At 30.3% G+C, this 25,722-nt stretch overlaps 3 protein-coding genes across 5 annotated transcripts in view; all 3 read right to left on the minus strand.

Moving 5' to 3' along the window:
- LOC130451744 (small G protein signaling modulator 3 homolog) overlaps nucleotides 1-25,722 on the minus strand; it is a 44,519-nt gene that overhangs the window by 12,193 nt on the left and 6,604 nt on the right. For all 3 annotated transcript variants that reach the window (XR_008910789.1, XM_056790960.1, XM_056790961.1), the window contains 2 exons: nucleotides 24,783-25,111; nucleotides 24,439-24,584 (listed from right to left, as the gene is read on the minus strand). Coding sequence is in view for 2 of the 3 variants with exons in the window: in XM_056790960.1 (XP_056646938.1) it covers nucleotides 24,439-24,584; nucleotides 24,783-25,111 (475 nt within the window). In the remaining variant the exon portion in view is untranslated. The remainder of the gene's footprint in view (nucleotides 1-24,438; nucleotides 24,585-24,782; nucleotides 25,112-25,722) is intronic.
- On the minus strand, nucleotides 4,089-14,541 carry LOC130451746 (TAF5-like RNA polymerase II p300/CBP-associated factor-associated factor 65 kDa subunit 5L). Its single transcript, XM_056790964.1, has one exon. It carries the CDS (start codon nucleotides 14,474-14,476, stop codon nucleotides 12,833-12,835), a length of 1,644 nt encoding a protein of 547 aa, XP_056646942.1. The 5' UTR covers nucleotides 14,477-14,541; the 3' UTR covers nucleotides 4,089-12,832.
- Nucleotides 19,663-22,806, minus strand: LOC130451745 (TAF5-like RNA polymerase II p300/CBP-associated factor-associated factor 65 kDa subunit 5L). Its single transcript, XM_056790962.1, has one exon. The coding sequence runs from the start codon at nucleotides 22,437-22,439 to the stop codon at nucleotides 20,796-20,798; it is 1,644 nt and encodes a 547-aa protein (XP_056646940.1). The 5' UTR covers nucleotides 22,440-22,806; the 3' UTR covers nucleotides 19,663-20,795.

Genomic DNA, 25,722 nt, shown 5'->3' on the forward strand with positions numbered 1-25,722 from the left:
TTGGAGCGATCTAGTATTAATTCCAAATGGCTTGTAGTTGATCTTATTTATATTTGTGTTGGGAGGATTTGCTATGAACGCAAGAGTACTTCTGTTTATTTTAAATTGCTCGAATCTCTCAGCAAATACATCCTTCATATTTTTCAAAACTTTGTTAAAATAAGAATGAATAGACAAGCGGTTTACTGACAACACCTCTAGACGGCAGCTATTTGGATGAGAAGGAAATGGAAATGGCTAAAAAATATAGTCATAGAGTCTCATCTCTAAAAATAAAACAAAATTTATTTCATCACAGTCCTGTTAAGTGTGGAAATTTGTACTTAATGATTATTTAAAATGAATTGAGAATTTAGTTACTTGAAATATATTTTTTTATGTTTCAATGATAAAATATTCATTGTTTTATATTATAGAATAATAGAAAGCGCATACTTTACAAGAAAGAGTACCATGCAGCTCGCGATTTTCTAAATAAATTTTCAGAAATCAAATTTTTATTCATATATTCCATCGACCTAAAAATGACGCTTCGAAAAAGGTAATTGGAGTTTTGGAAAAACCTATATAATACCAATAGAATACGATTATCTACAAAAAGAGGGGTTGAACAATGGTAGTAGTTTATTGAAGTTTTTCAAGCGTAATTTTACAAAAAAAATTATTCTGGTTGGCATTGTACATACAAAAAATATATTTTTTGTTTGTTTCTATTTATTTGAATTGTTCTTTACCTTTTTTAGTTATTTTGGATTTGTAATACAGAGTTTTGATGTGGTTTCTAAGAACTGCGACTTAAAGGGTCCTTTAATTCATTTTGTAAATTTTATCAAACGATGTTAACATTGACTCACAATTTACATGGGCTATTTTCTATACTTATTGGAATACGGTATTCTCTGAACCAAAATGAAATGAAAACTAAATTCGATACATAGGAGAAAATACACTCTATCAAACTAAGACTTTTCATTATTTTTTAGATTTTGTTTCAAACCCCTTTTTTCCTTTTTGTACCGTTCTGTTTTCTTCCATCTCCTCCATGTAGTAATTTTTTGGTCAAATGTATTAGATATTAAGAAATCGAAATTTTCGTTAATTTTGGCATGAGTTCTATATATCAAAATATATAATTTCTAATTTATACATCTGAAAATAAAGGTCTGTATTCTCAAAGGAAAAGAACTACTTTCGTGGCTAATATCGCGATGACTATTGAATTAGACCTCTTCTGAAGCATGTTCATCGACTTTTTGTTGATATCTACTAATGGCTCGCAATTGCAGGGAGAGATCGGTTTCGACGTCATTGCGTCTCATCAGAGCGGCAAAACAATCTTATGTTCGGAGTATCTACCGCTGATATCTGGTTGTATTGTTTAACACTCTCCAGTCTAATTGCGAATCATCAGTCGCATTGCATTGAGCTGTAGGCGCCCAAATAGATCTTCTTGGGAAATGAAATTCAATATTCATCGCGATATATCCATGAGTAGTTGTTTTCTCTTTCGATGCGCAGCGGAGCATATTTTTTAAAAATCTGAAAATAAATTTCATATATACACTGCTATCCAGAACGATAATAATTGTTATAGTGATGTTAGAAGACTAATTGGTCAAAGAAGACATTACAGGGTTCCCGTAATCAATAATTTTAAATAGATTTTTTAGAGAGCAACATCTCTTCTCAAGCATATTGAAAAAATCTATTTAATGATACTAATCATATTTGTATTTATGGCAGCAGTTTCTCTAATTGTGAGATTTATCTGAAGAGTTGCGACATGCAATAGAAACGGTTAATACTTGAAATAATCGAATCTAGATGAAATTGAAGTTGAAATTCCAACAATATGGTGCTCCTCCACACCATTACGGTGCAGTGAGACGGTATTTGGAAAAGGAAAAACGTACTAGATGGATTGGGCACCAGACTTAGCACATCTGATTTTTTTGTATGTGAGGCTATCTTAAATCGAAGTTTTATGCCACTGAACATGACAATATTTACGATTTCAAAGAGAATATTATAGTATAAAAAGTATATGTTCAGTATTCTCTCTTTTTATAGCAAATTGTATCGAGGATCGAAACTATTGAAGTAAATAGCAAGTTGTCAATTTCATTGTATGGAAGGGATAAAATTATATCATCTATATACATTTTAATCAAGAAGTTTAAAACAGATATAATAAAGTCCAAAATATCATCCATTACATAATCTGCTAGTTTAGGCGACATTGGGGTTCCAAATATTTATTGGTAATTTTTATTATTATGAAAAAATATGTATTATTAAAAATTATTGTTATTAATTCTAATAGAGTTTCTTCATTAATTTTTTAATTTTTACTTATAACAATTCATTTATGTTGTAGAGCTGTTAAGACATATATTTGAGTGAACAATACTAAAAAGTTAGATTACATCTAAACCTAAGAGATAATAATTTTAAAGGAGTCCTTGTTATAATTGTAAGATTCTCTCAAAATATTGATTAACCAATTAGTACAATTTATAAAATCAGTTACTCCTAAATCGGAATCTTCAAACAACATAACATCAAGATAGTGTAAAGTCAAATCCTTAATAATCAATCATTTTTACTAAAATAAAAAACCAGCTAATAAATTGACTAACATAGTTTATGAAATTTCTTATTAAAATTGTGATAAAAAATACTTTGGTCAGTCTAAGAGGTCACTTAGCAATCTGATAACCTCTCACAAAAATGACAGCAAATTTTATCCCTAGATAGATACTCACTGGCATCAAACGTTGTCATTCTACTTTACTCATAACGGCCTAACCTATTCTAATCTATAAAAATTCAACCAATAGAAATTCACATCAATATGAATATTTGAGATGTAAGGACTAACTATTATAACACAGTTCAAGTTTGATTTTATTTTTATTTTGATATTCATGATGAAGGTGATCTATTGTTCAAATTGTCAGTGTCAATATTATATTTTCATAACATTTATATATAGGAACGTGGCAATGAAACATCAAAGTGGACTCACTTTAATATGTTTTCCGAGTTTTCGAATATCAATGTATTCATCGTCTGGGACTTTATGTCTGATGTCCTTTATGACTTATACTAATATCATATTTATTGAAATAATTGGATAATTGATGGGAAAGTCCTTGTACATATAGTGAGGAAAAATGTTTTGATGTTTCCTTTCTATTTTGTTTTTTAATTTATTGTGGTATCTGTTTATCCTTTTCTTGAATACGTTATTTATCATTTTTTCCGGATAATTATTTTCTTTCAATGCAGTTTTTGTTTTTTGAATAGCTGAGTATCTAAATTCAGGATCTAATAGTTGGATAGATCTATCGGCCAAACTTATTATCACTGATCTTTTTTGTGATATAAAATGACACGAATTAAATTTTAAATATCTTGAGGACCAAGTTGGTTTCGTATATATATATATATATATATATATATATTGGTGTTTAATTGCGATAATCCCACAGACTATGCAACTATGTTTGAGACATACTTTCTAAATTTTTCTCCGATCTGTTGGACAGTTAGTATAGAGAAAAACGTTAAGTATTTTCTTAATATAGTAGCTTGAATTTTATTTAGAAAAATATATCACATCAATTTCTGTAACAAAATATTGGAAAACAAAAAATATTTTTTACATGCAATTTACTATTTATAATTAAAAAAATAACAATAATATATATATACCCGTTAAGAACAATTTTCACAAGTGAGGTCCTTGTTTGTCAATTCAATTCAATACAAATGTTTCGCCAATAATAAATATTAAAACAATGACGAAAATTTCTATAGACTTATTTACAACTATCACTAATTGCTTAACAACCATCTTCAAATAATTACATAATAATAATTCTATAAAAGATATATATTAGGAACCACATCTAAGGTAAAACAAAATTTGCACTGACACTCATTTATACTATATATATATATATATATATATATATATATATATATATATACATATATATATATATATATATATATATATATATATATATATATATATATATATATATATATATATATATATATAATGTTTTGAGAGGGTAGTTTTGATAAACTAAAATAATCATAGCAAGGCACTCTTATCTGCACTAAAAGCCTTATTCCAATGAAAAACTATACTTACGTATTATCTTCTCTTAATATGGTATGAAAACTACAACTAAATCATTGAATAAGCAAAGTGCTAGCGAAATCGACTTTCAGCTACATAATCAAGTTTAGCTTATGCTGATATTAAACTAATAGCAAGAAACAAGGCAATTTTTCTGAAGATTTTCAAATATGAGTTAAACAAAGTACATGTACATATAGGACAAAACATGATGGAGAACAGTATATTTACGAGAGATTGTCCCATTGCTTGTCTTTATAAATTAAAAAATATTTATCATCAGGTCACATTATAACCTATTATGTATACTTTGAATCTGTTGAAGAATGCGTAGAAGAAGAACCCGAATTCAAAAGAATCACATCTCAGTATCACAATGGATCGTGTCGAGTAGCACACGGTGATTCAATATATGTGATTGAAAGAGTTGACCTCAACGAAAGGAAATATTATCTGCAGCCTCTTATAACATAGTGAAAAGGTGGTCGTGTATAAACGAATATGCAGGTGGAGCACTCACAATCGATACTACATACGAAAATGTTAAAAAAGTTCATATTGCCGTGTTGCAAGATTTACTACTAGACTAATAGTTGAGGATAGTGATATATAATATACTTACTACCTAACTGATAATGAAAAAAATTTCTGCACAATAGGTCCCTTGAAATGTTAATAAATGCACACAAGCAACTTAAAAATACATATGTAGCAGTCTTTTGACGCAAATTAGATAAGACAGAAAATTTTTCTGCAATCTTCGAAGTGGAAACATCCACATCACCTCCGCTGAAAAATTGAAGATTCAACTCTCATTACCCTATTTTCGGATGCGGAAGGTGTAGTTTCAGTTGATAACTTGCAAAAAGGAGCCACAATAATTACAGGTGATTATAATGCCAGAATTACATGAGACGATAAAAGAAAAACGCTGAGGAAAATTACGCAAAGGTGTTTTCTTGCAAGAGGATAACACTCCCCTTCATAGGTGTCTCCAAAATTCAAAACATACTTGCTAAATGATTTTTTTCGGATGAGGAAATTATATGTACAGTAAATCAGTGGTTTAGAGAATGCCAACAATATTTCTTTAGAAGATAGATACATTACAAAAGCTACGATATCGATGGAAAAATGTATTTACTTCAAATAGGTGAGCAAACGAATCGGTCATCGTATAAGTAGACTAGCGAGTATTTAAAGGGATGAATCTTTCAAATATCTCAGAAAACAAAGATAGAAAGAAGCCCAGTATTCAACATCTACAAAAGCGTTCTGAAAAAATATAAATCCAGCAAACCCTCATTTGACCAGCCATGGCCCGTGCCGATATGGAAGAGGAGAATAAGTGAAAAATTAGATATACCTATAAAGACGTTTTAAAGTTATCAAATCGCATAGGATCCTAACCCATGATTTCTAGTTCAAATTAATTTCAAGTTGCCATGAAAAATACAACGGTTCCGCAGAAATTTCAGAGAGGATGAAATCTTATTTTACATAAAACTATGTATACCTAACTCTACCTTTTGAAGACAAAACATGTTATGGAGATATTCTTCAAAAAGTAGATAGTGTAAGTGAAACGAACAGTATAGTTTTAAATTATTATAACGACAAAAATAAGCTCTTTTTCAATCGGCTTTTTTGCAGACACTCTTCAAATTCATACAGTGCAAATTGTCAAGATTGAATATTTTCAAAATTATTAAATATTGTGTTAACTATATAATCCATCTTGACTTGCCTGATTATTTTATTAAATCAGAACTTTTCACTTTATAATTATGAATAAATAAACTTGAAAATATTGTATTTTTAATTTTAAAGAAAGGATTTCAAAAACAGTTCATGATTTCCAACAAAAATAGAATAGCTCTAACGATACTCGGATATTTAATGTGCTTTTATTCTTGAATTTTTATATATTGTATTCTTTTACTTTTATCTTCAAACAATATATACGAGGTGTGAACAAAAAATACGGTGAATTAATTTTTATAGCGGCAATTACTTATGCCTCATCTGTTTGTGTTTGCAGTGTTTATAGTGAATTTTAAACAGTGTATTAACAATAAGTTTATACAAATCCATGTTTCGCTTCCAAAACGTTACTAGAGAGAAAAGAAATAAAAAATTCTTAGTTATGATGGTATAATGCGATCAGAGTTTGGACCAAGGGAAGCAACTATAAACTATGAATTTCACAAAAGGGTACAGTACGTTTACGATTTCGTGCGATCAAAGAAACCTGAAGCATGGTCCAACGATTTTCTTTATCACCATGAGAAAGCGGAGTGTCATAAATTGCTTTCAACTCTCGAATTTTTGGCCGTTCAAAGCCTTCCTGTCGTCTGTCCTCTCCTACCTCACTCACTAGATTTAGCATTGTGCGAATTATTTTGAAAGGTATCTTGCGTAAATGTTACAAAGTGAAGATTAAATCAAATTTTATATCACCTTTCATTTTGTTATAAATAAAATAGTTCATTTTATTTTTTGTATTACTCCTCGTATATCAACTATACAGTTATCCAGTCACACAAACAAGTATATATATATATATATATATATATATATATATATATATATATATATATATATATATTCAGTAATATTCAGTAATAGCTTTGTTTTGACAATTAGAACCAATTCAGGATCCCTATAATAAGCATGCTTGATTACGAAACGGTTGAGTATCTCTCACTACTTCATTACTTACAACTGCTACATATTTTTGTTATTTGTGTCTTGACTTTTCTCAAGTTGACAAGTGAGATGAAGTGAATAAACAATAAACTTTAATTCATTTATAAAAACCGACACAGAACAGAGACATATAGGGTACACAAAATACGACGATTGGGCGCAATTTACCTTTATACCAAGTTGCATCCATGAGAAGTTATAAGGTCCCAAAGTACTTAATGCCCTTAACAGTCCCATACTGTGTACCAAAATTTGGTATTTTTAAGTTAAATGGTTGGAAAGGAATACTATTTTTCGAAATTTTGGGCCCTATAACTCCTCTAGGATACAACTTGGTGTAAAGGTTAATTGCCTTCAATCGTCATACTTTGGGCCCACCTATATACCTATGCTCTGTATCGGTTTTTATGCAGAACACTCGAATAATGTGTTTACACTAACACTATTTGATCCTAGAACTGGTTAGGAATTAGGTCCGTGAACGAAGCTATTTTAAAATTGACAACTTCCGTTTACAAAGTTATTTCCGTTTTACTTGAATTATAAGTTTATCAATGTGATAAACAAGTTGAAAAGATTTTAGTTTTTCCTAAGACATCGAGTCTAAGAGGTAGGTGATGTTAGTTTGAGATCGAGAAAACAAGTATTCTCTGTAGTTTTAAAAATCAATACTATTCTAATTTGGCACTTATTTATAGATATTTGAGAGTCTAATGCTGCAGTATTAGAATGTATTTAATAATGTGAAAGACCGTATGCCGTAAATGTCGACATTCATTAGCGAATGTCATAATTAACTATTTTAGGCGCTTCCTGTAACTACTGTTAAGAGTAATAATTTGGGTAAATGATAGAAAATAGTCAAATATCCAAATGAAGATATTTTTAATTCTGTATTTCCATATCTGCTTTAAAAACTCATTTTTCCTCAAATTTTCGTAGTATTGTGACCGTTGTGAATTCCGCGCGTTTTGCTTTGAATACCCTATACCGCCCTGGTCATTGGTCTGCTGGTGCGGGTTCGCGTCAGTGGCGGCAGTGTAAGGTTCACTTTGGATGGAGAATATTTAGCGTGAGTGTTGTTATATGTATTTATCTTGTTTTGCAATCTATTCCTCATAATTCTTAATATGAGATCTGCTTTTACTCCTCATGTGTTTCCGTACTCATTTCCGTCATAAGAACAGAGAAACTCGCAAGTAGGTAGTCGTGAAAGGAAATAAAATTCGCACAGCATAATTTGCCAAAATTGGTTATTAGGATTCAACGCAATCAAAGTTGATAAAATTATTTGGTTGCTTTTTTTAGATAACCAAAGGTTCTTTTTTTGGGAAAAATTTCATGTCTTTTGGAAGGAACATTCTGTAAATGTTTTCTTTAGATGAAGTGGATGTTCCATGATCGTTTTCCAGTCAGCGCCTCAAATTTTTTTTTGTTCTACGAAAATTTATTTGGATTGGAAAAAGAATCTACGTCGTTCTTATTCAAACACAAATACAACTTTATTTCCATTGATAATCAGCATGAACCATTAATTGTCTGTGAGGCTGCGCTTTTTGTCAAGAAAAAAATGTCAGAATGTCACCTTTCAATCAGTATGAAGGAAAATCTGTTTGAAATACCTTCTCACATCTTAACAGTCTTATTGTAATGTTTATTTCAGTTCATTAGTCATGTTCTTTACAACAAAACTCCATTTTGAGTGACATAAATACCACGCAACAGATCTAACACTTGCTGCAAGCACTTCCATACATAGCTCTATTTGTATTTAAATGTACTTTTGTTCGAATAAAAGGCTTATCATATAACAAGAAACATTACACATACACATTTTTCGGTAGAGCCTAAAGGCTCCCAATTTTCTTCTTTGAACTGCCTTTTAAAAAGATTTCTTTTTTACATGCAACCTCGTAACTCTTTAGTTTGAGAAACAATGAGCTATTCGACTGAGCACGAGTAGAACTCTCAAGCTAGATTCAATTCATTAAAATAATACGAGGATGTATTGATATCTATTTAGCCTAGACCAGTTCCATGCATAACCAAAAAAAAAAAATTGCGTTACCATAGCAACGAAAAATAACTAATTAGAAGTGTCAGTCTAAAGTTTGACGTCAAAAAAGTAAATCAGAGTTACGCAATAAATTAAAAGAAAAAAGATGTCCACCGAAATTGTGAAAATCGAAAAATTGGGAGTATCGAGCCATCATTAAATACCTGTATTTAAAAGGGTTACGAGGTAAGCAGATTTACGGAGATATGCTTAATACCCTTGGAGATCAATGTCCTTCGTATTCGACCGTGAAAAATCGGACTACAAGCTTCAAACCAGGTAAATTTTCCATTGAAGATGATTATCGATCGGGAAGGCCAGTTTCTGTATCAGTCCCCGAAAATATCGATGCAGTTCATGACATGATTTTATCAAACCGTCGAATTGGGCTAAAACTGATATCTGAAGCACTGAATATTTCATACGAACGCGTTCATCATATAGTTCACGTCAATTTGGACATGAGAAAAATTGCTGCGAAATGGATCCCCAAATGTTTGAATGTTGACCAAAAGCGCGCAAGGGTAGAAGCATCGTGTTCGATCTGTGCTCGATTTGAAAACGATGTAGACTTCTTAAACCGAATTGTTACTATAGATGAAACTTGGGTGCATTTCAACGATCTCAAAACAAAGCAACAATCTTTGGAATGGCGACACTCTGGTTCTCCAAGACCTAAAAAGTTTCATGTCCTTCGTGTCGTCGTGTTCTTACTTCAGTTTTTTGGGATTGTCATGGAGTAATAATGATTGATTTTTTGGATAAGGGTAGAACAATAACAAGGAGATTACTATCCGACATTACTGACCACTCTACGGGAAAAAATTAAGGAGAAAAGACGCAGAAAGCTATCCAAAGATGTTTTGTTTTTGCAGAACAACGCCCCTGCACACAAATCTCATGCTGCCACGCAAAAAATTCGTTATTTAGGGTTTCAATTACTGGGACACCAGTATTCATCAGATTTGCCTCCGTCCGACTATCATCTCTTTCTTCAACTGAAAAAAAGCTTAAGAAGTTGTAAATTTTCTTCCAACGAGGAGATAATAAAAGCTGTGGAGGTCTGATTTGCAGAGCAAGAAGAAACATTTTTTTTGAAAGGTCTTCAGACGTTGCAGGTTCGCTGTAATAAATGTATCCAATTGAGAGGAGAATATGTTGAGTAATAAAATATTTTGACATTGAAATTTTGTTTGGTTCTATAGTAGGCTGGCTGAGAATTTTTCAATATATCCTCGTATGTGAAGATTATTCAAGAGGACATGCAACTTAACTTATGCAAATAGGTGATGGTCTGATGCTTATATTCTATAACATTGTTTACTATACTGATGATTTACGGAAATATAAATTGTCGGTCCTGAGGTGCACTGTGCCGAATATGTGACGGTTTTTGGGACAAAAGTCCAAGCCACTAAGCATAATAGCGGTATAGTGTGCGGAGTGGCAAAATCGAAATGATTGCTTACTTCTACAGCAGTCACTTCCAGCATTTGAAAAGAAGCAATAACCTTAAGAAACTTTGGGGCTGAGACAGGCAAAGACTTCTGGGAAACTATAACCAGAATACATCTGCTAATGTATCAACCTAAGTAAGAACAATCTACGAATACTAACAGGATAGCAGATAATAAGGCGTGCAGGTTTTGTTGCTCAGATGACGAAACCTCTATCCACATTCTCTCGAAGTGTGGCAATTAAAGCCATCCCACATTCTAGACTTTTTAAAAGGAGTGGGATTAATGGATCAGCTGTAAACACAGGGTTCTACAGTATCGCAACAAGAAATGCTGCCAATAGGATCCTAAGGTTCGCAATGTTTACGAGAATCTAAATCCATACATACATACTGATGGTACTCGGAAATATAAATTGTCGGTTCTGAGGAGTACTGTGCCGAATATGTTACAGTTTTTAAGGCAAAAGTCCAAGCCATTAATAGCGGTATAGTGTGCGGAGTGGCAGGATCGAAATTATCGTTTATTTTTACAGCAATCACTTCCAGAATTTGAAAAGAAGCAATATTCTTAAGATAATTTGATTACCAGGCCATTTAGGCTTGCTGGGAAACAAATAACTGACAAGCAGGCGATGGGTCTGGCCAGCACTCTCTTGGCTTGGAACTCATTCTTCCAGTTTCTTGAGCAACTGTCACTGCTAAACAACAGAAAATAGAGTTCTACAACCAGTAGAAGGGCGCTTAATAATTTGGATCGAGGGATCTAGCTTGAATTGGTAAAGAGAATTTGTGGTTCAAAGAGGTACAGTTACAGCATATATGAATAAGAATCAGGATGGCATGTACTGATAGAATGCTGGTCATCCGACGCACTCGCTTTCAGCATGTGAAATTGGCAATCATTGCAAAATAGCACATAAGAGCATCAGCATCCCACAACTTGGTGTCATACACTACTTTACTTCCGAGATTGATCAGAATTGTTTGGTCATGCTGTGGCTGATCCCAATAATTCTAACCGTCCATTATCAGTTTAAGCTCCTGACTAAAATGTGCATTATTGTTACTCATCACAGCCTTATCAAAGAAACTACATACGGAAAATGTACAAATGGACAAGAAATTAACTCACCAATGTTGAAAATGTCCAAATTAAACCCAACTCAAAATAGTAGAAGTAATACTAAGTCTCCAAAATTTCAAAATATAAAAGTCAATTTAGTTGCCTATCAACCATTAGTTTGGATTTAGAGAAAATAATCACATTGAATAATTGGCTTAATAGAAAAATAAAAAAATAAGGTGTGGAAAGCACTTTTTGGATATTTAACAAGTATTTGATAAAGCTTAGCCTGGAAGTTAGAACATAGAAACATAGAAAACTACTAGATGATTGATTACATGAAGATAGCTTCTCATACCTAACACATATCAGTAGGGATACACAAGGCAACGTTCTGGGATCAATGCTGCCTCTACTTTTTTTAAAATGATGTTACACTGCCCAGAAAGATGAAAAGGAATATGCATAGCTCTTTTGACAATGTTTCTTTCATCTCTCAGAATGTCACAAACAGATAAGCTAATAAACAAAAAAACGAGCATTAAATTAAAAGAGACAAAATCGGAAAATATTAATACACAAATTGAACTGCAATACCTCTTGTAATAATCAATATAAAGAAGATTGTTTAATTTCATGCAATCTCAAAGAAACAATCAATGAAATAAATGTCTTGCTTGAAATGTAAATAGTTTAACTGGAATTCATTCAATCAAACACATTGTTATAATTGTTTTGATTCAGTTTTAATATTATTTGAAAAATATTATTTGTAAAGAATCATAGGCTAAATAATAAATATCAAATACAAATGAGATAAAAAATATAACTTCACGTACAAGAAGTGACTTGAATATAATTTAACCCTATTTTGTGCTTTTTATTTAAAAAATATGAAGCAATTCTCAAAGGTTTTCATCACACAAGCATTGATACTATAAAAATATTTGATAATCACTTAAAATACTAGATTCTACTCAATTTCATAAAATATCTATTTTAAAAAAATATATTCTGATATTATTGTAAAAAAAATCAATTTAATGTTAGATATCACTAGTTTTGTCAAAATAAATAATTTAAATAGATATTACATATATACACTTTATACAAATTACACACATTGTGAAATTTTCACTTGATATAGGTACTCCTTTCTTTAAAATTCACAAATGATGGATTTCACCGAATTTTACTACTAAATTCAAAATTTTTTGAGTAACACCATTTTGTAGAAGGTACTTATTTGAAATAAATTAACTATTTACATTTAAATGATCAATTAGAGAAATATTACCTAAATTATTGTCTTCCCTCAATGAGTATTTTTAAATATTAATAATATAAATATAATATCAACCGTAAGACAATTATGAAAATTAGAAATATATATCATACTGTCAAAAGCCCATAAGTCCCAAAAGCATACTCAATACTCAATATTTTTGCATTAAGGGAAAGAGTAACTATAGGATCTATATATTTGTTATTTTCACAATTATCTTGAGTTCTATTTATATTCCATATTCTGATTATGCCATCTACACTCCCGGCACAAATTTCACTACCATCAGTTTTCCAAATAATTTTTAAGAGTGTAGAGTCTTTACATCTGAATTCTATAATCACTTTAGAATTCAATATGTCCCATATCAAAATACCATCATCACATGCACTGGCAATTAATTTCCCACATGGACTAAATGCTATATCATATATAGTTCCTTTACTTGCATGGAGGAGTCTCAAACTCATAGCTTTATTTATACACCACAACCTTATGTTCTTATCTGCTGATCCTGTAGCCATATATAGGCAATTTGGATGAAACACTACACATGTTACAGCCTGATTATGGCCACAGAATATTCTTAACACTTTTCCGGTTTTTAGATGCCATAGCCTAGCAGTTCCATCTGCACAACCTGTTGCAACATATTTTCCATTGCAACCAATTTTTACACAATAAATTGAGCCCAGGTGTCCTGTACACTTTTTTACTAATGCCATAGACTCTAAATTGTAAATACATAAAGTCCTATCAGCAGATCCTGTTACTAATACTTTGTTATCTGAAGATATGTCTACACTATAAATATAATCAGAATGATGCATAAACTTTAACTGACTATTAATTTTCACACTTAGGATTGTGTCTAAAGCATGTAAGGGCATCAAACGTAAAGCGTTATGTTCTGCAAGAATGACTAGTCCACACTGTCTTTTCAATAATCCACAAGGTACATCATATTTATCATTGTTTATTTTCACAGTATAAATTAATGCTCGTTCATTTTGCAATTCCTTTCTAGCATTTGAAAACTTTTGATATTTGGCTTCTGTGGGAAACTCATAAGAAGGTGTGATAATATCATTTTCTTTTCTAACAAAATCATTTATTTGAAAATCAAAGTATGTTTGTAGTACTTGTAGAAATACGATATGACAGTTTTCAAGCACAAACTTCCTTAATTTCTTTAAAAATTCAAGATTCAATCGTAATACGATTCTATTGCTTCTAAATTTCTCTTTAAATGTAGATATATCTTTCCTTACATCACCATTCGGAAAAAATAGTTGTTTTATTATATTATCACACTTACTTTCATTTATTAATGGAATATTAGATTTAAAAAATGTTGTAGCTCTATCACTATGCTCATAACGTAGAATCTCCATATAAACATGGCAAAACAGTGGAGCAACAATACGTTCAATATCATTATTATTATGGTGTTTTGTTTGGTCCTTTAACCAAATTAAAAATTTTGTAAAATTTTGTTCTATTACTAAAGGATCACAGCGATAAAGAATGGAATTAGATCGTCCAACAGCAGTTTCTACTAAAGATTGAGACAGTTGTTGTTTCTTTGTAATTGAAAATGTTTGTAAATTACAGTAATTTCTCTTTTGAAGGTAAGAAGACACTACATTTTTCACTTCTCGTTTTTTCCGTTTTCCTTTATTATTTTTACGTTTGGCATCATCCATTATTTGTGTCAAAATAAAATAAAATACACACGTAACATGTTTCATGCAGAAACGATGCCGTTGTCCGCGAAAGGCGTTAAATAACTAATTTTTCTAGGTTAGGTTATGAAAACCTCGAAGGACGAAATATTAATGTCTATGCAACCGACAACACGATAATCGATTACGGCAAATCCGAGACTGAAAATTTTAAATCGACAATTGTAAAATAAATAGTTCCAACGTTTTTATTAAAATGGCATATTATTGAATGGAACAATGATATATTATTGAATTTAGTCCTCTAGTAAACCGGATCTACTAGAGGGTAAAGAGATTTCGAACTCAAAAGTTAGAATTATATTTTACTTATTTATTTTCTTCTTTTTTGGTTTTCTATACTTCTTGTAAACGTTGCTTGAGAATATCAAGGAAAATAATATTCATAATAATTGAATTTTTCTAAAATAGCAAGATTATAATAAATAACAGAATTAGATTATCATAAGTACATCGAAGTTAGTTGATTAAGTCATCCATTTATTTCAGTATACTAGAAAATCTATCCTAGTATAGTTTCTTTAAAATAAATCGGAGAATCACAATTTATAATACCAGTTATCAAAGGAAACAACATTATAAAAGTATAGGAACCAAAAATAATTTCATACCAAATACTTTGTTTTTATCGAAAAAAGTAAATAACCGCGCAGCATATTATGAAAAGGAAATTGACTCTTGTATGAAAAATATCCGAGTAGCTAAACTTCTGATAAGTTACAATGTTAGGACAGGTTTATATAAGATTCGACGAAATAACGAACTACTGTCTTTCAAATAGGAGAAAAGTGATTGGTAGTTATTATACAGAACTCAGAACAAAATCTCGGTTTTATCACATTATATCTGGTACCTGGATTATTATTTAAAATGAAAGTTCAGATTACAGGAAAGGGTGTCTACTTAGTTCATACAATAAATTTTAATTAATATTATATATTTAGTATATGACTAACGGATTCCCCATATATTTTAAAAAATCTTGATACTACAATATATGAGTATATGAATAAGGGTCAATGTATCAGAGGAAAAGCAAAAATCATTTTTTATAAAATAGATTTACTGTGTAAAAATAGAAAACAATAAAATAATTAACCTGTGAAGAAAAAAATCTTCACATTAAGGTTAATATTGGTAAATATTTGATGTTTCACAATTTTAGAAATAATAAATATAAATTTTTTATGACTATGTACACTTATCACTTTTGTTCAATATTTAACCTTAAAATATTAAAGCTGCAATTATATAATGTTAAGAAAAAAATGGTTGGAGTTAAATATATTCTGTACGGTTTTGCATATCTAAACAGAAACTTGGAAAATCGTATTTAAAATATTGAAAACAGTATTCGAAATAGAGCCTAGAAATTTAGTATCTCAATAACAGTTGTACTTGCAATAACACAGAACAGACTCTTAGTATCAAATTCGAGCCAAACTGATAAGATCATAGAAAAAATGGAATAGTTGAACAATTTCATTAAATCAAGAAAAGTTCATTTTGATTTGATGGTGATGTACTGCAATAGGAAATAATAATTTCACTTCTTTCACATGTTCCGTCCTTTCTAAAATACCAATTTTCAATATATTTTTCTCGGTGTATTCGCTTTTAAATCGAAATATCTATATTAATACACAATATACCACTTTTGAATTCTTCATTAACAAGGTACTAAAGGTCCCTAATTTTCTTTTTTCAAACAACACATTTTAGTGAAAATTACCACCTATTCTATTATTTCTTTATCAAATTCGGAGATTAAAGAAGCTTTAATAAATACGGTCTTTAGAGTTTGAATGCGGTTTTGTATATTGATAATAAACTTTAATTATAAAAATGTTCCCATAACTCTGTATTTGATGGAAAATCGACGTGTTTTAGTTTCAATAAACTATTCAAAATTCCAGAAATCAACACATAAAGAGTATAGGTATTTCTATTAATTTTAAAGAAAGGTTTTTAAACATTTAATACAAAATACCTTTTTTTGTAGAAACAAAACAATAACGTTCCCGCTTCTACAGAACTATATATTTTAATATGCTACTATACAATATATACAAAGATATCAATTTTTTTAAAATATAGCTGGCCAGCCAACTTATTTCCTTAAATATAAATTAAAGGTAAACCTGCCTTTAAAAAAACTAATCATAATAAACATGACGCATGCTAAATTTCAGGTTTTGTTTTTTTTGGAATTATATTTTTGAGCCTTATATATAAATTCAATAAAATCGTTTAATGTATGTGAAAAAAATTTAAATATATTATACAAAAATCATAGGTATCCAAACAAGAATTAAAACTAGAAGACTTGATTTTTAACAACATAATGTACTAAAACCTATAGTCGTACTCAAGAGGACGTCTAACTAACGACAGAATTTCCAATATGGACGTCTCTGAATCGGTTATGAACAGAAATGGGACAATTTGCATGTAACAATTTACAAATATTATTGTGAAGATAAACAATCTATATAGCACTTTCTAATAAGTCGGAATTTCTAGAACCGTTGGCGATATTCATACTGAATATACTGTTTACACAACCACTAACAAGTACACTGTCTGACGCGCGTTTCGATAACCAATTTATCGTCTTCAGAGACTGAAGTTAAACTAAAATCTAATAACTTGTCTTACCTGTTTTATACTAAATTTTCCCACCAATAAGCCAACTCCCGCGAAAAAAACTCCTTGGGAATATTCATGTTTATTCTTTGACTACTAAACTAAAGAGTGGACTGTAAGGAATTGGCCCTTTGTCCCTATTTAAGCTACTCTTATATCTAGCAATTTCAATACTCTCAAATGTATCCAATAATTTACTATTAGATACATTTTTTAACAATTTTACATTATTAATATTTATGCAATGATTGTGACTGGCAGCGTGATTTTCCGGTCCGTCCATATTTCAAATGAACTATGTGTTCTTTAAACCACCGGTCAATGACGGGTCTCTTAGTCTGCCCAATATACTTTCAGTCACAATCACCACAACTTATTTCATATATACCACTCTTTTCCAAATTTGGTATTTTATCCTTAGGATTAACCAACAATCGTTTTAATGTGTTGTTGGATTTATAAAACAATTTTAAACCCACTCTGCTAAATATTCGTTCCAATCCTCTCGTGTAAAGAGGACTGAAAGGTATCAGAACAAATTTTTCTTGTTTTTTACTTTGTGTTTGGAGAAAAGTGGTTTCACATAGAGATTGCTTAAACCTATAACGATTGATTAACCTATTTACAATTCTTTTTTCATAACCGTTGAGTACAGCTACATCCTCAATGAAGGACCTTTCCTTATTGTATCTCTCGATGGTTAGTGGAAAGTGGATTAATCGATGTACCAGGAAATGGATACTGGCCATTTTATGTTGGATACAATGAAAAGAATCAGCCGGGATGTACCTGCACGTAGCGGTGTTTTTCCTAAATACATCAAATTCTAACCTATTACTATTCCTAATTACTAAAGTGTCTAAAAATGGTAACTGTCCATTATTTTCCATTTCATAGGTGAACTTTACAGATGGATATTTTGAGTTGAATTCCAAAATGAATTCGTCTACGTTTGCCTTCTTCGTATCTGGGAAAATACTGAAACTCTTGACTGATTTGCTTTTCAAAATGACTCATGAACAGTTCAGCCATGAAGTTTCCCATTGCTGTTCCTTCGTCTTGCTTGTAGAATTCGTTGTTGTACTGGAAATAGTTGTGTTCCATATATATTTTTGTCAAGTTATTAGATTTTAGTTTACCTTCAGTGTCTGAAGACGATAACTTGGTTATCGACACGCGCGTCAGACAATGCAATTGTGTTAGTTTTGGTGTAAACAGTATATTTAGCACTTTCTAGTTTGCCCCAATTCACCTTTTATATGTAGATTTTTGTTAACGACTCTGAAATGAATGTGGCGAAGCATGCTGACAATATATTGAGTTGGTTGTACGGCTTGGATATTGGCACATAAGAATAATATATGCTCAGGAGAGCCTTCTACCTACTATTAGCAGCTTGCTTTTAATACAGAATTCCAATACTATTGTCATTTTTCTAGTATCATTCTATGGATTTCTTGGTTTAGCTACCTCCAGAACTCTTTTCCATTACATCGCTATATTACTTTCAAGACTGGACTACTAGGGTGTCTGTCTACGCTACCACAAATGCCATCACACTTAGTAAAAACAACGGGAGGTAACCAATACTTTTTAATTATATTTGTTTTTCCACACAGAGCCCTATGTTAAGTCCCTCATAACAATCAGTTAGTAAACACCATTTCAGAATGATTTGGCCTGTATAAACCACAAGTACCAATCTCAACTCAAAAAAATAAAAGATATTACAAAAATCATAAGGTACATTACTGCACACAACAATTTGATAATTTTATATTGAATTATGATCAAGCGTTTTTTCGCTTTAAAATTATTTATATGCGTAAATTTCTAAAAGTATAACATATTGCATAAAGGAAACACAACAACTTCACAAAAAATGATGTATCATATTAAAACATCTAAAATAATTACAATGTACACTTCTGTTCACTAAAAAAACATACATTTTGCCTTCGTAAATCGGAGTTGCCTCCTCAGTTAACTGAAAGTGGAGGATGACTGTACTGAAATGGTTAATAATTATAGTATAATGGAAATTGTTTTGTAAACACTTACCTGATAACTTATTATTTGTAAACATATTTACACGGAAAATAATTGCTAAAACCTGTCCCTTGTATGCTATTTTGATAAACAGAAGTGTACATTACCTGATTAAGACTTCCTACTTTGGTTTGTCTGTAAAATTCAAAATATATTTAATTTCTTATTTCCTAGACCCTTTGATATATTAATGCTTTTTAATGTTCTTGATTTTAGGTCTCTTCTGTTTTAAAATTTGTTTTTTTTTAAAGAAAAGATAAATTTCTACGTTTCTACTTTTCTTTAAGTCTTTCATCAAAATATATCTTTCTTTTAAAAATTATCAAAAAAAAAACTAATTTTAAAACATAAGAGACCGAAAATCAAGAACATTTAGATGCATTAATATATCAAAAGGGGTCTAAGAAATAAGTAATATATATATATATATATATATATATATATATATATATATATATATATATATATATATATATATATGTTGATAACTGCTCAATAATAATTATTAAATATCTAGAATCTATTATACACTTAATACACATCAAAAAGTTAAAGAATCAAATTTTTTCCGTTATAAATTTATAAATTTGAAATTTCCCGCGAAAATTGAACGCGACGTTTGGAAACTGTGATCAAAATCTGGTTCTGGGTTAGGATCTGCAAATTGGGGTTATAGGTTTAATTTGAATAATAAGAATACTGGAAATATTCAAGAACTGAAAAGAATTGTCTTGTCTTGAATATCTCTTGAAATAATTTTCAAACCAATAAAAATATCTATTTCCTAGATTTCATTGTCTATGCTGATATAAAATATGAAACTTCTTGATCAGAAAAAAATTTTGGGAGCTGAAAAAGTTCCTCTGCACTAATTACATTCAAATTCATTTGATTAAATTTTCTAAATACATAATAAGAGTATGGGCTAAGCTTACTTAATTATAAATATATGTGAATTTATTTTTGGCACAATTATTAGATGAGTAATAAACTCAAGTATTACTTAGCATAGTTTTGTAAATACAAGTATATTATTACTTAAAAACAACTATTCTGAAAACCTTTCTTTAAAATTAAATATTTAGTTTTGATCAGCTAAAAATATTTCAATATGCTACAATTTGAGGGTAAGAACAATTCAAGTAAGGTACTTATTCAAAATAAATTAACTATATACAAATGTTGATACAATCTCCATTGAGATTAGTTTAAACTATAGTTATTGTTTCATCTTTTACTTTGTGCATGTTTCAGTATAAATTAAACAAAGTTCAGATAAAAATAGAATTGAAATCGATTTCTTACAAGTCTACGCCTTCATGATATGACCAGAAAAAAATAAGAATAAATTATTTGACTAATAAGTTTCTTTTTGATACTACATATTAGATGACTTGACAAAATACCAATTTTTTTTTCTTTCTCGTATTTTACTACCTTCAACATACACTTACACCAAAACATTTATTATGTGCCTTCAGGAAACGACTTGAGTGAATATGTATGTTGAAGTGGTAATTTAAGTTTTGTATAGAAAACAAGCCCGGCTGGAACCATATTGAGATTACAGTAATTGATAGATAAATTTCAATTTTTGGCCAAAAATTGTTCAACTTATAAAAAACATTCATCATACTGTTAAAATTCCAAAGGTACCAAATGCATAATCTATACTCAATAATTTTGCATTAAGTGAACGTGTAACAATAGGATCTGCATATTTGTTTTCACCATTATGTGTCCTAGTTACACTCCAAACTCTAATTGTGCCATCTAAACTTCCAACACAAATTTCACTACCATCAAATTTCCAAATTACTTTGAAAAGAGAAGAATCTTTACACCTAAATTCAATAATTACCTTAGAATTCAATATATCCCATATCCTAACACTTTTATCATCGCTTGCACTAGCTATTAGTTTGCCACATGGACTAAATGCTAAATTATAAATAGTACCTTTGCTAGCATGTAATAATCTTAAAGTATTAGCTTTGTTTACACACCATAATCTGATGTTCCTATCTGCCGATCCTGTAGCTATGTATAAACAGTTTGGATGAAATTCTAAAGATGTCACAGCCTGAATGTGACCACAAAAAGTTCTTATCAACCTTCCATTTTTAACATGCCAAAGTCTTCCTGTCCCATCTGAACTACCCGTTGCTACATAGAGACAATTGCTGCTAATTTTAACACAATAAATTGATCCTAAGTGACCTGTGCATCTTTTCACTAATCTTAAATTAACTAAATCATATATACACAATGTCCCATCTGCAGATCCTGATACTAACACTTTATTGTTGGATGATATGTCTACACTGTAAATGTATTTAGAATGATGCATAAATTTTAAATGACCACTAACATTTAAACCTAGTATCGAATCCATAGGGTGCAAAGGCATCAGACGTAAAGCATTATTTTCTGCAAGTATAACTAATCCACACTGCCGTCTTAATAAGCCACATGGTATATTATGTTTGTTGTTATTAATATGAACTGTGAAAACTGGGGTCGGTTCATTTTTCAAATCTCTTCTCACATTTATAATATTTTCATATTTTTGGTCATTGTTAAACGACTGCCTATGAATAACTTTATCATTCTCTTTCCTAATAAAATCATTCATTTCAAAATCAAAATACGTTTGCAGCACTTGAACAAACATAATATGACAATTTTCAAGCACAAACTTTTTCAATTTTTTTAAAAACTCGGAATCCACTTGGACAACCATTCTATTGCTTCTAAATTTTTCCTTGTATTTAGATATGTCCTTTCTAACTTCACCATTAGCAAAAAATAATTCTCTAATAGTTCTATCACAATTATTTTCATTTAATAGTTGAAAATGAGATTTAAAAAATGATGCTGCTCTATCACTATGTTCATAACGAAGAATTTCCATATAAATGTGACAAAATAACGGCGCAACCATACGTTCAACATCATGTTCATGGTTTTTGAAATTTGTTTGCTCTCTCAACCAAAATAAAAACTTTGTAAAATTCTGTTCGATTACTAAAGGATCACAGCGGTAAAGTATTGAATTAGGTCTTCCTACAGCAGTTTCAACCAACGCTTGTGTTATTTGTTGCTTCTTTGTTATTAGGAATGTTTGTAAGTTACAGTAGTTTCGTTGATGAAGGTACGAAGACACTACACTTTTCACTTCTCGTTTTTTTCGTTTTCCTTTATTATTTTTACGTTTTGCATCTTCCATTATTTGTATTAAAATAAAGTAAAATATATACTTAACATGTTTCATGCAGAAGCAATTCCGTCAAACTCTAGGCGTTAAATGATTATTTTCGTTTTGAGGTTAGGTAATGAAAACTTTTAAGATACATTGGCAACGAGATGTTTTAACTGTGCAACCGAGTGACCGGGAATCGATTGGAAGATTTCAGGTTAGCCAACTTCAACGCGGAATAAGATCCAAATATTGAAACTATGAAATTTATATTATACTTTTGAATTTTTATATTTTTAAATATATTGTTGGATTCTAAATATTTTATTATTTATCTTAGAATATATCTCTTGGTTTTTAAAAAACTTATATATAAATATTTCACGAAATCTATGAAATTAGACCATTTTTGATGAATTCTTTCAATATGATATGTGTTCTGACGAATACATCAGAACTGTTGGTATAAAGATGATTGTTATAATGTATATAAATTTTCCGGTGTTTAATAATAAAAAATGCCTCGAGCCAATTAAGGGATAATATCACATGTTACTTACAAATCATTAGAACATTTAAACACATTTTTCGAATATTTTTGAATAATACCATGTACGTTTAATAGACTCACTTAGTGCCCATTACTAGTTGGAATATGTCGAGTGCTTAGATTTAAATCCGTTGAGGTTTTAATACGATAGAACAAACAAGAAAATAATACCAGAAATCCCACATACGAGATAAATGATTGGAATATCGAAAACTGTAAGAGATAAATTAAATAGTAGCAAAGTTGTGTATTTAAAGACGCAAATTTTAATTTTCCGAATATTTGAAATGAACTTTTCCAATGCTCATAACATAAAAACAAAGTTTTTATGTGCATCCAATACCTCAGAAAATAGCGAATGTATATTTCTATTATGGCAATTTTTTGCTTATTATTCACTAAAAATATGTTTTCGTTATTTATACAAGCGAGATCTTACGTCTTTGTAAGAATACGCATACGCTATAACTATAACCTGACGTGAATCATCAACGTTTTCTATTTACATTGCAAACTCGTAAGCCACCCAAACATAGATGATGGTATTTACGTAATTGCACAACCAATAGGTTGTTTCATCTTCATATTGAAAAATAGTTATATCATTATGCCAAATAATTCTGTAACAACGCTAATTTCCTTATTCAAAATACCTTTATTTAGGCTTAAATCTACTTGCAATCTCTCACTACTGTATTAAGATATAGCATTTAAGAAGTATGCAGCTTCAGAATCTTTTTGTACAAAGTTGACTCAAAAATGTAAGAATTTTCTATTAATAATTAGTATCACCAACTAACTAAGTAACAACTACTCTCTTATAGCTGCAATTGACGATAATATATCTATTCTAGCACCACATTTTAGTGCTTATAGTGGATGAAGTCGCACTGACAATGCCAGTTTATTTTGTTACCAAGGTCTACCCAAAACAACTATTCAGTAAACATTCTTCAACATGAAATAGTTTCCAGTATATGCCATTCAAGTGCATGAAGCAATTATGGTAATCTGGATTAAGCAACCTAGTTACTTTTATGTCTTTCAAGTGGTGTACAGTTTTGGACAGTATATTCAATATAGCAATTTCAAAATACATTTGATGTTTTTTTTATCAACAAGTTGTTTCAAAAATTTATTATTTACTGTCTAAATATTATTCAGGCCTTTATCAACTTAATAACAGTATTTTTTTCTTTTATTCGCACAGTTAGCAAATTTCTGGAGGGTTCTTAAATGTCATAAAATTTTCTAGAACCATTTAGAAGAATTTACAAGAATATTCGAAAACTGAATTGTATTGGCTAAAAAAGGAAGGAAATTTCCAAATGAAATTAAAAAGACATAATAAATAATCGACACCCAGTGTGATCAGCTTTTATAAAATTTTTCTGAAAACTTATTAACAAAACAGAAGAAGCAATATGTACACAGACAAAATTAAACAAAGCACAGAAGTCAGATATTTCATTTTTTATACAGTAAAATAAGATAAACGTTAAATTTTGAGTATCACTAGCTTACCTTGCTAAATGTTGTTTTGGAAGATTAGGAGCAGAATCAGGATTTCCTACTAATGTACCATGATCTGCCATTAAATAAGCCAAATGCCTTCTTCTATAAGTTTCTAGCATAACGTCATTCAATGATCCTGTTAGTTCTTTAGAAACCTAGAAGTGAGAAAAGTAAGATACACAGAATTATGTGTATGATATATTAGGAGTTTATTCTCAATTGGACCTCCACAGATTAGGTTATAGAAACTCTATTTAAAGGGTCCACAAAACATAGTCACACCTATTTACTATCAAAATATGTTTACATTGACAATTTGTTGTTTGTTTTATTGTTTGTAAGGATAATTATACCTCTAACAACATGTCTACATCATCGATGTCTCCAGGAATGTCAGACAAAGCGTTGAAAATTTGTGCAGAATTTTCCAATCCTTTCAAAAATGGTTCTTTCATTTTTAACATACTAAGTGTCACCTGGAACAGAACTATAGATCCTTCAAAGAAAAATAAATCCCATATTCGGAGTAAAATTTTCATGTGGATCACACTGGCGAATAAGGTTAAAAACCAATGTGACGTTATTAAAGATAGTTCAATGTCATGATTCTTCAATACTTCATCAGTATCGGGTAAGTAACTAGATATTAATGTTCTCAGTACTCGTTGATCTGCTTGGATTCCTGCAAATTAAAAAGAATTATTAACACATAAAATGTTGAACAAAGCTAAAATGCAATCTACCATCTGTCCCAGAACCACTGTGAACCAAGATTTCTTTACCGTGAATCTTATTTGTACATATATACATTTAATGTAAAATTCTATTAACCCAATCAAATACCATAAATTTGGTTTTTCAGACATTTATCTCTACACCTAGGATGGAGGAAGAAATCTATGAGAGCGTAAAAAACGTAGTTTGCTTTTGCAAATAGGTCTTCAATATATTATCCAAATATTTTCCAGATCAAATATACTCAAGATCACTTTCAACAAATGAACTAATAAACTATTAAACTTCATTAGCTCATCATAACAATATAGTGTCTTAATAAGAAGAGTCCTTGTACTTTTTACGTTATATTTAAATGCAGATATGTTGATTACCCACGAAATATTAATAAAGCAAGCTTGCTGACGACATTTAACATGCATTACTTGTACTGAACACACTATTCACGACCTATGGAAGTCTCAAAAGACCACACACTGTAATTGTGAAACGGTGAATATGGATGTAGTGGCAATAAATATGTATATGAATAACCCCAACGGTTCCAAAAATTGCAGC

This window comes from Diorhabda sublineata, chromosome X, assembly GCF_026230105.1.
Source record: "Diorhabda sublineata isolate icDioSubl1.1 chromosome X, icDioSubl1.1, whole genome shotgun sequence".
Lineage (NCBI taxonomy): Eukaryota > Metazoa > Arthropoda > Insecta > Coleoptera > Chrysomelidae > Diorhabda > Diorhabda sublineata.

Excerpts from the sequence above, each read along its gene's own strand:
- LOC130451746 (XM_056790964.1), bottom strand. The coding sequence starts at position 14,476 with ATGAAACATGTTACGTGTGTATTTTATTTTATTTTGACACAAATAATG.
- LOC130451745 (XM_056790962.1), bottom strand. The coding sequence starts at position 22,439 with ATGAAACATGTTAAGTATATATTTTACTTTATTTTAATACAAATAATG.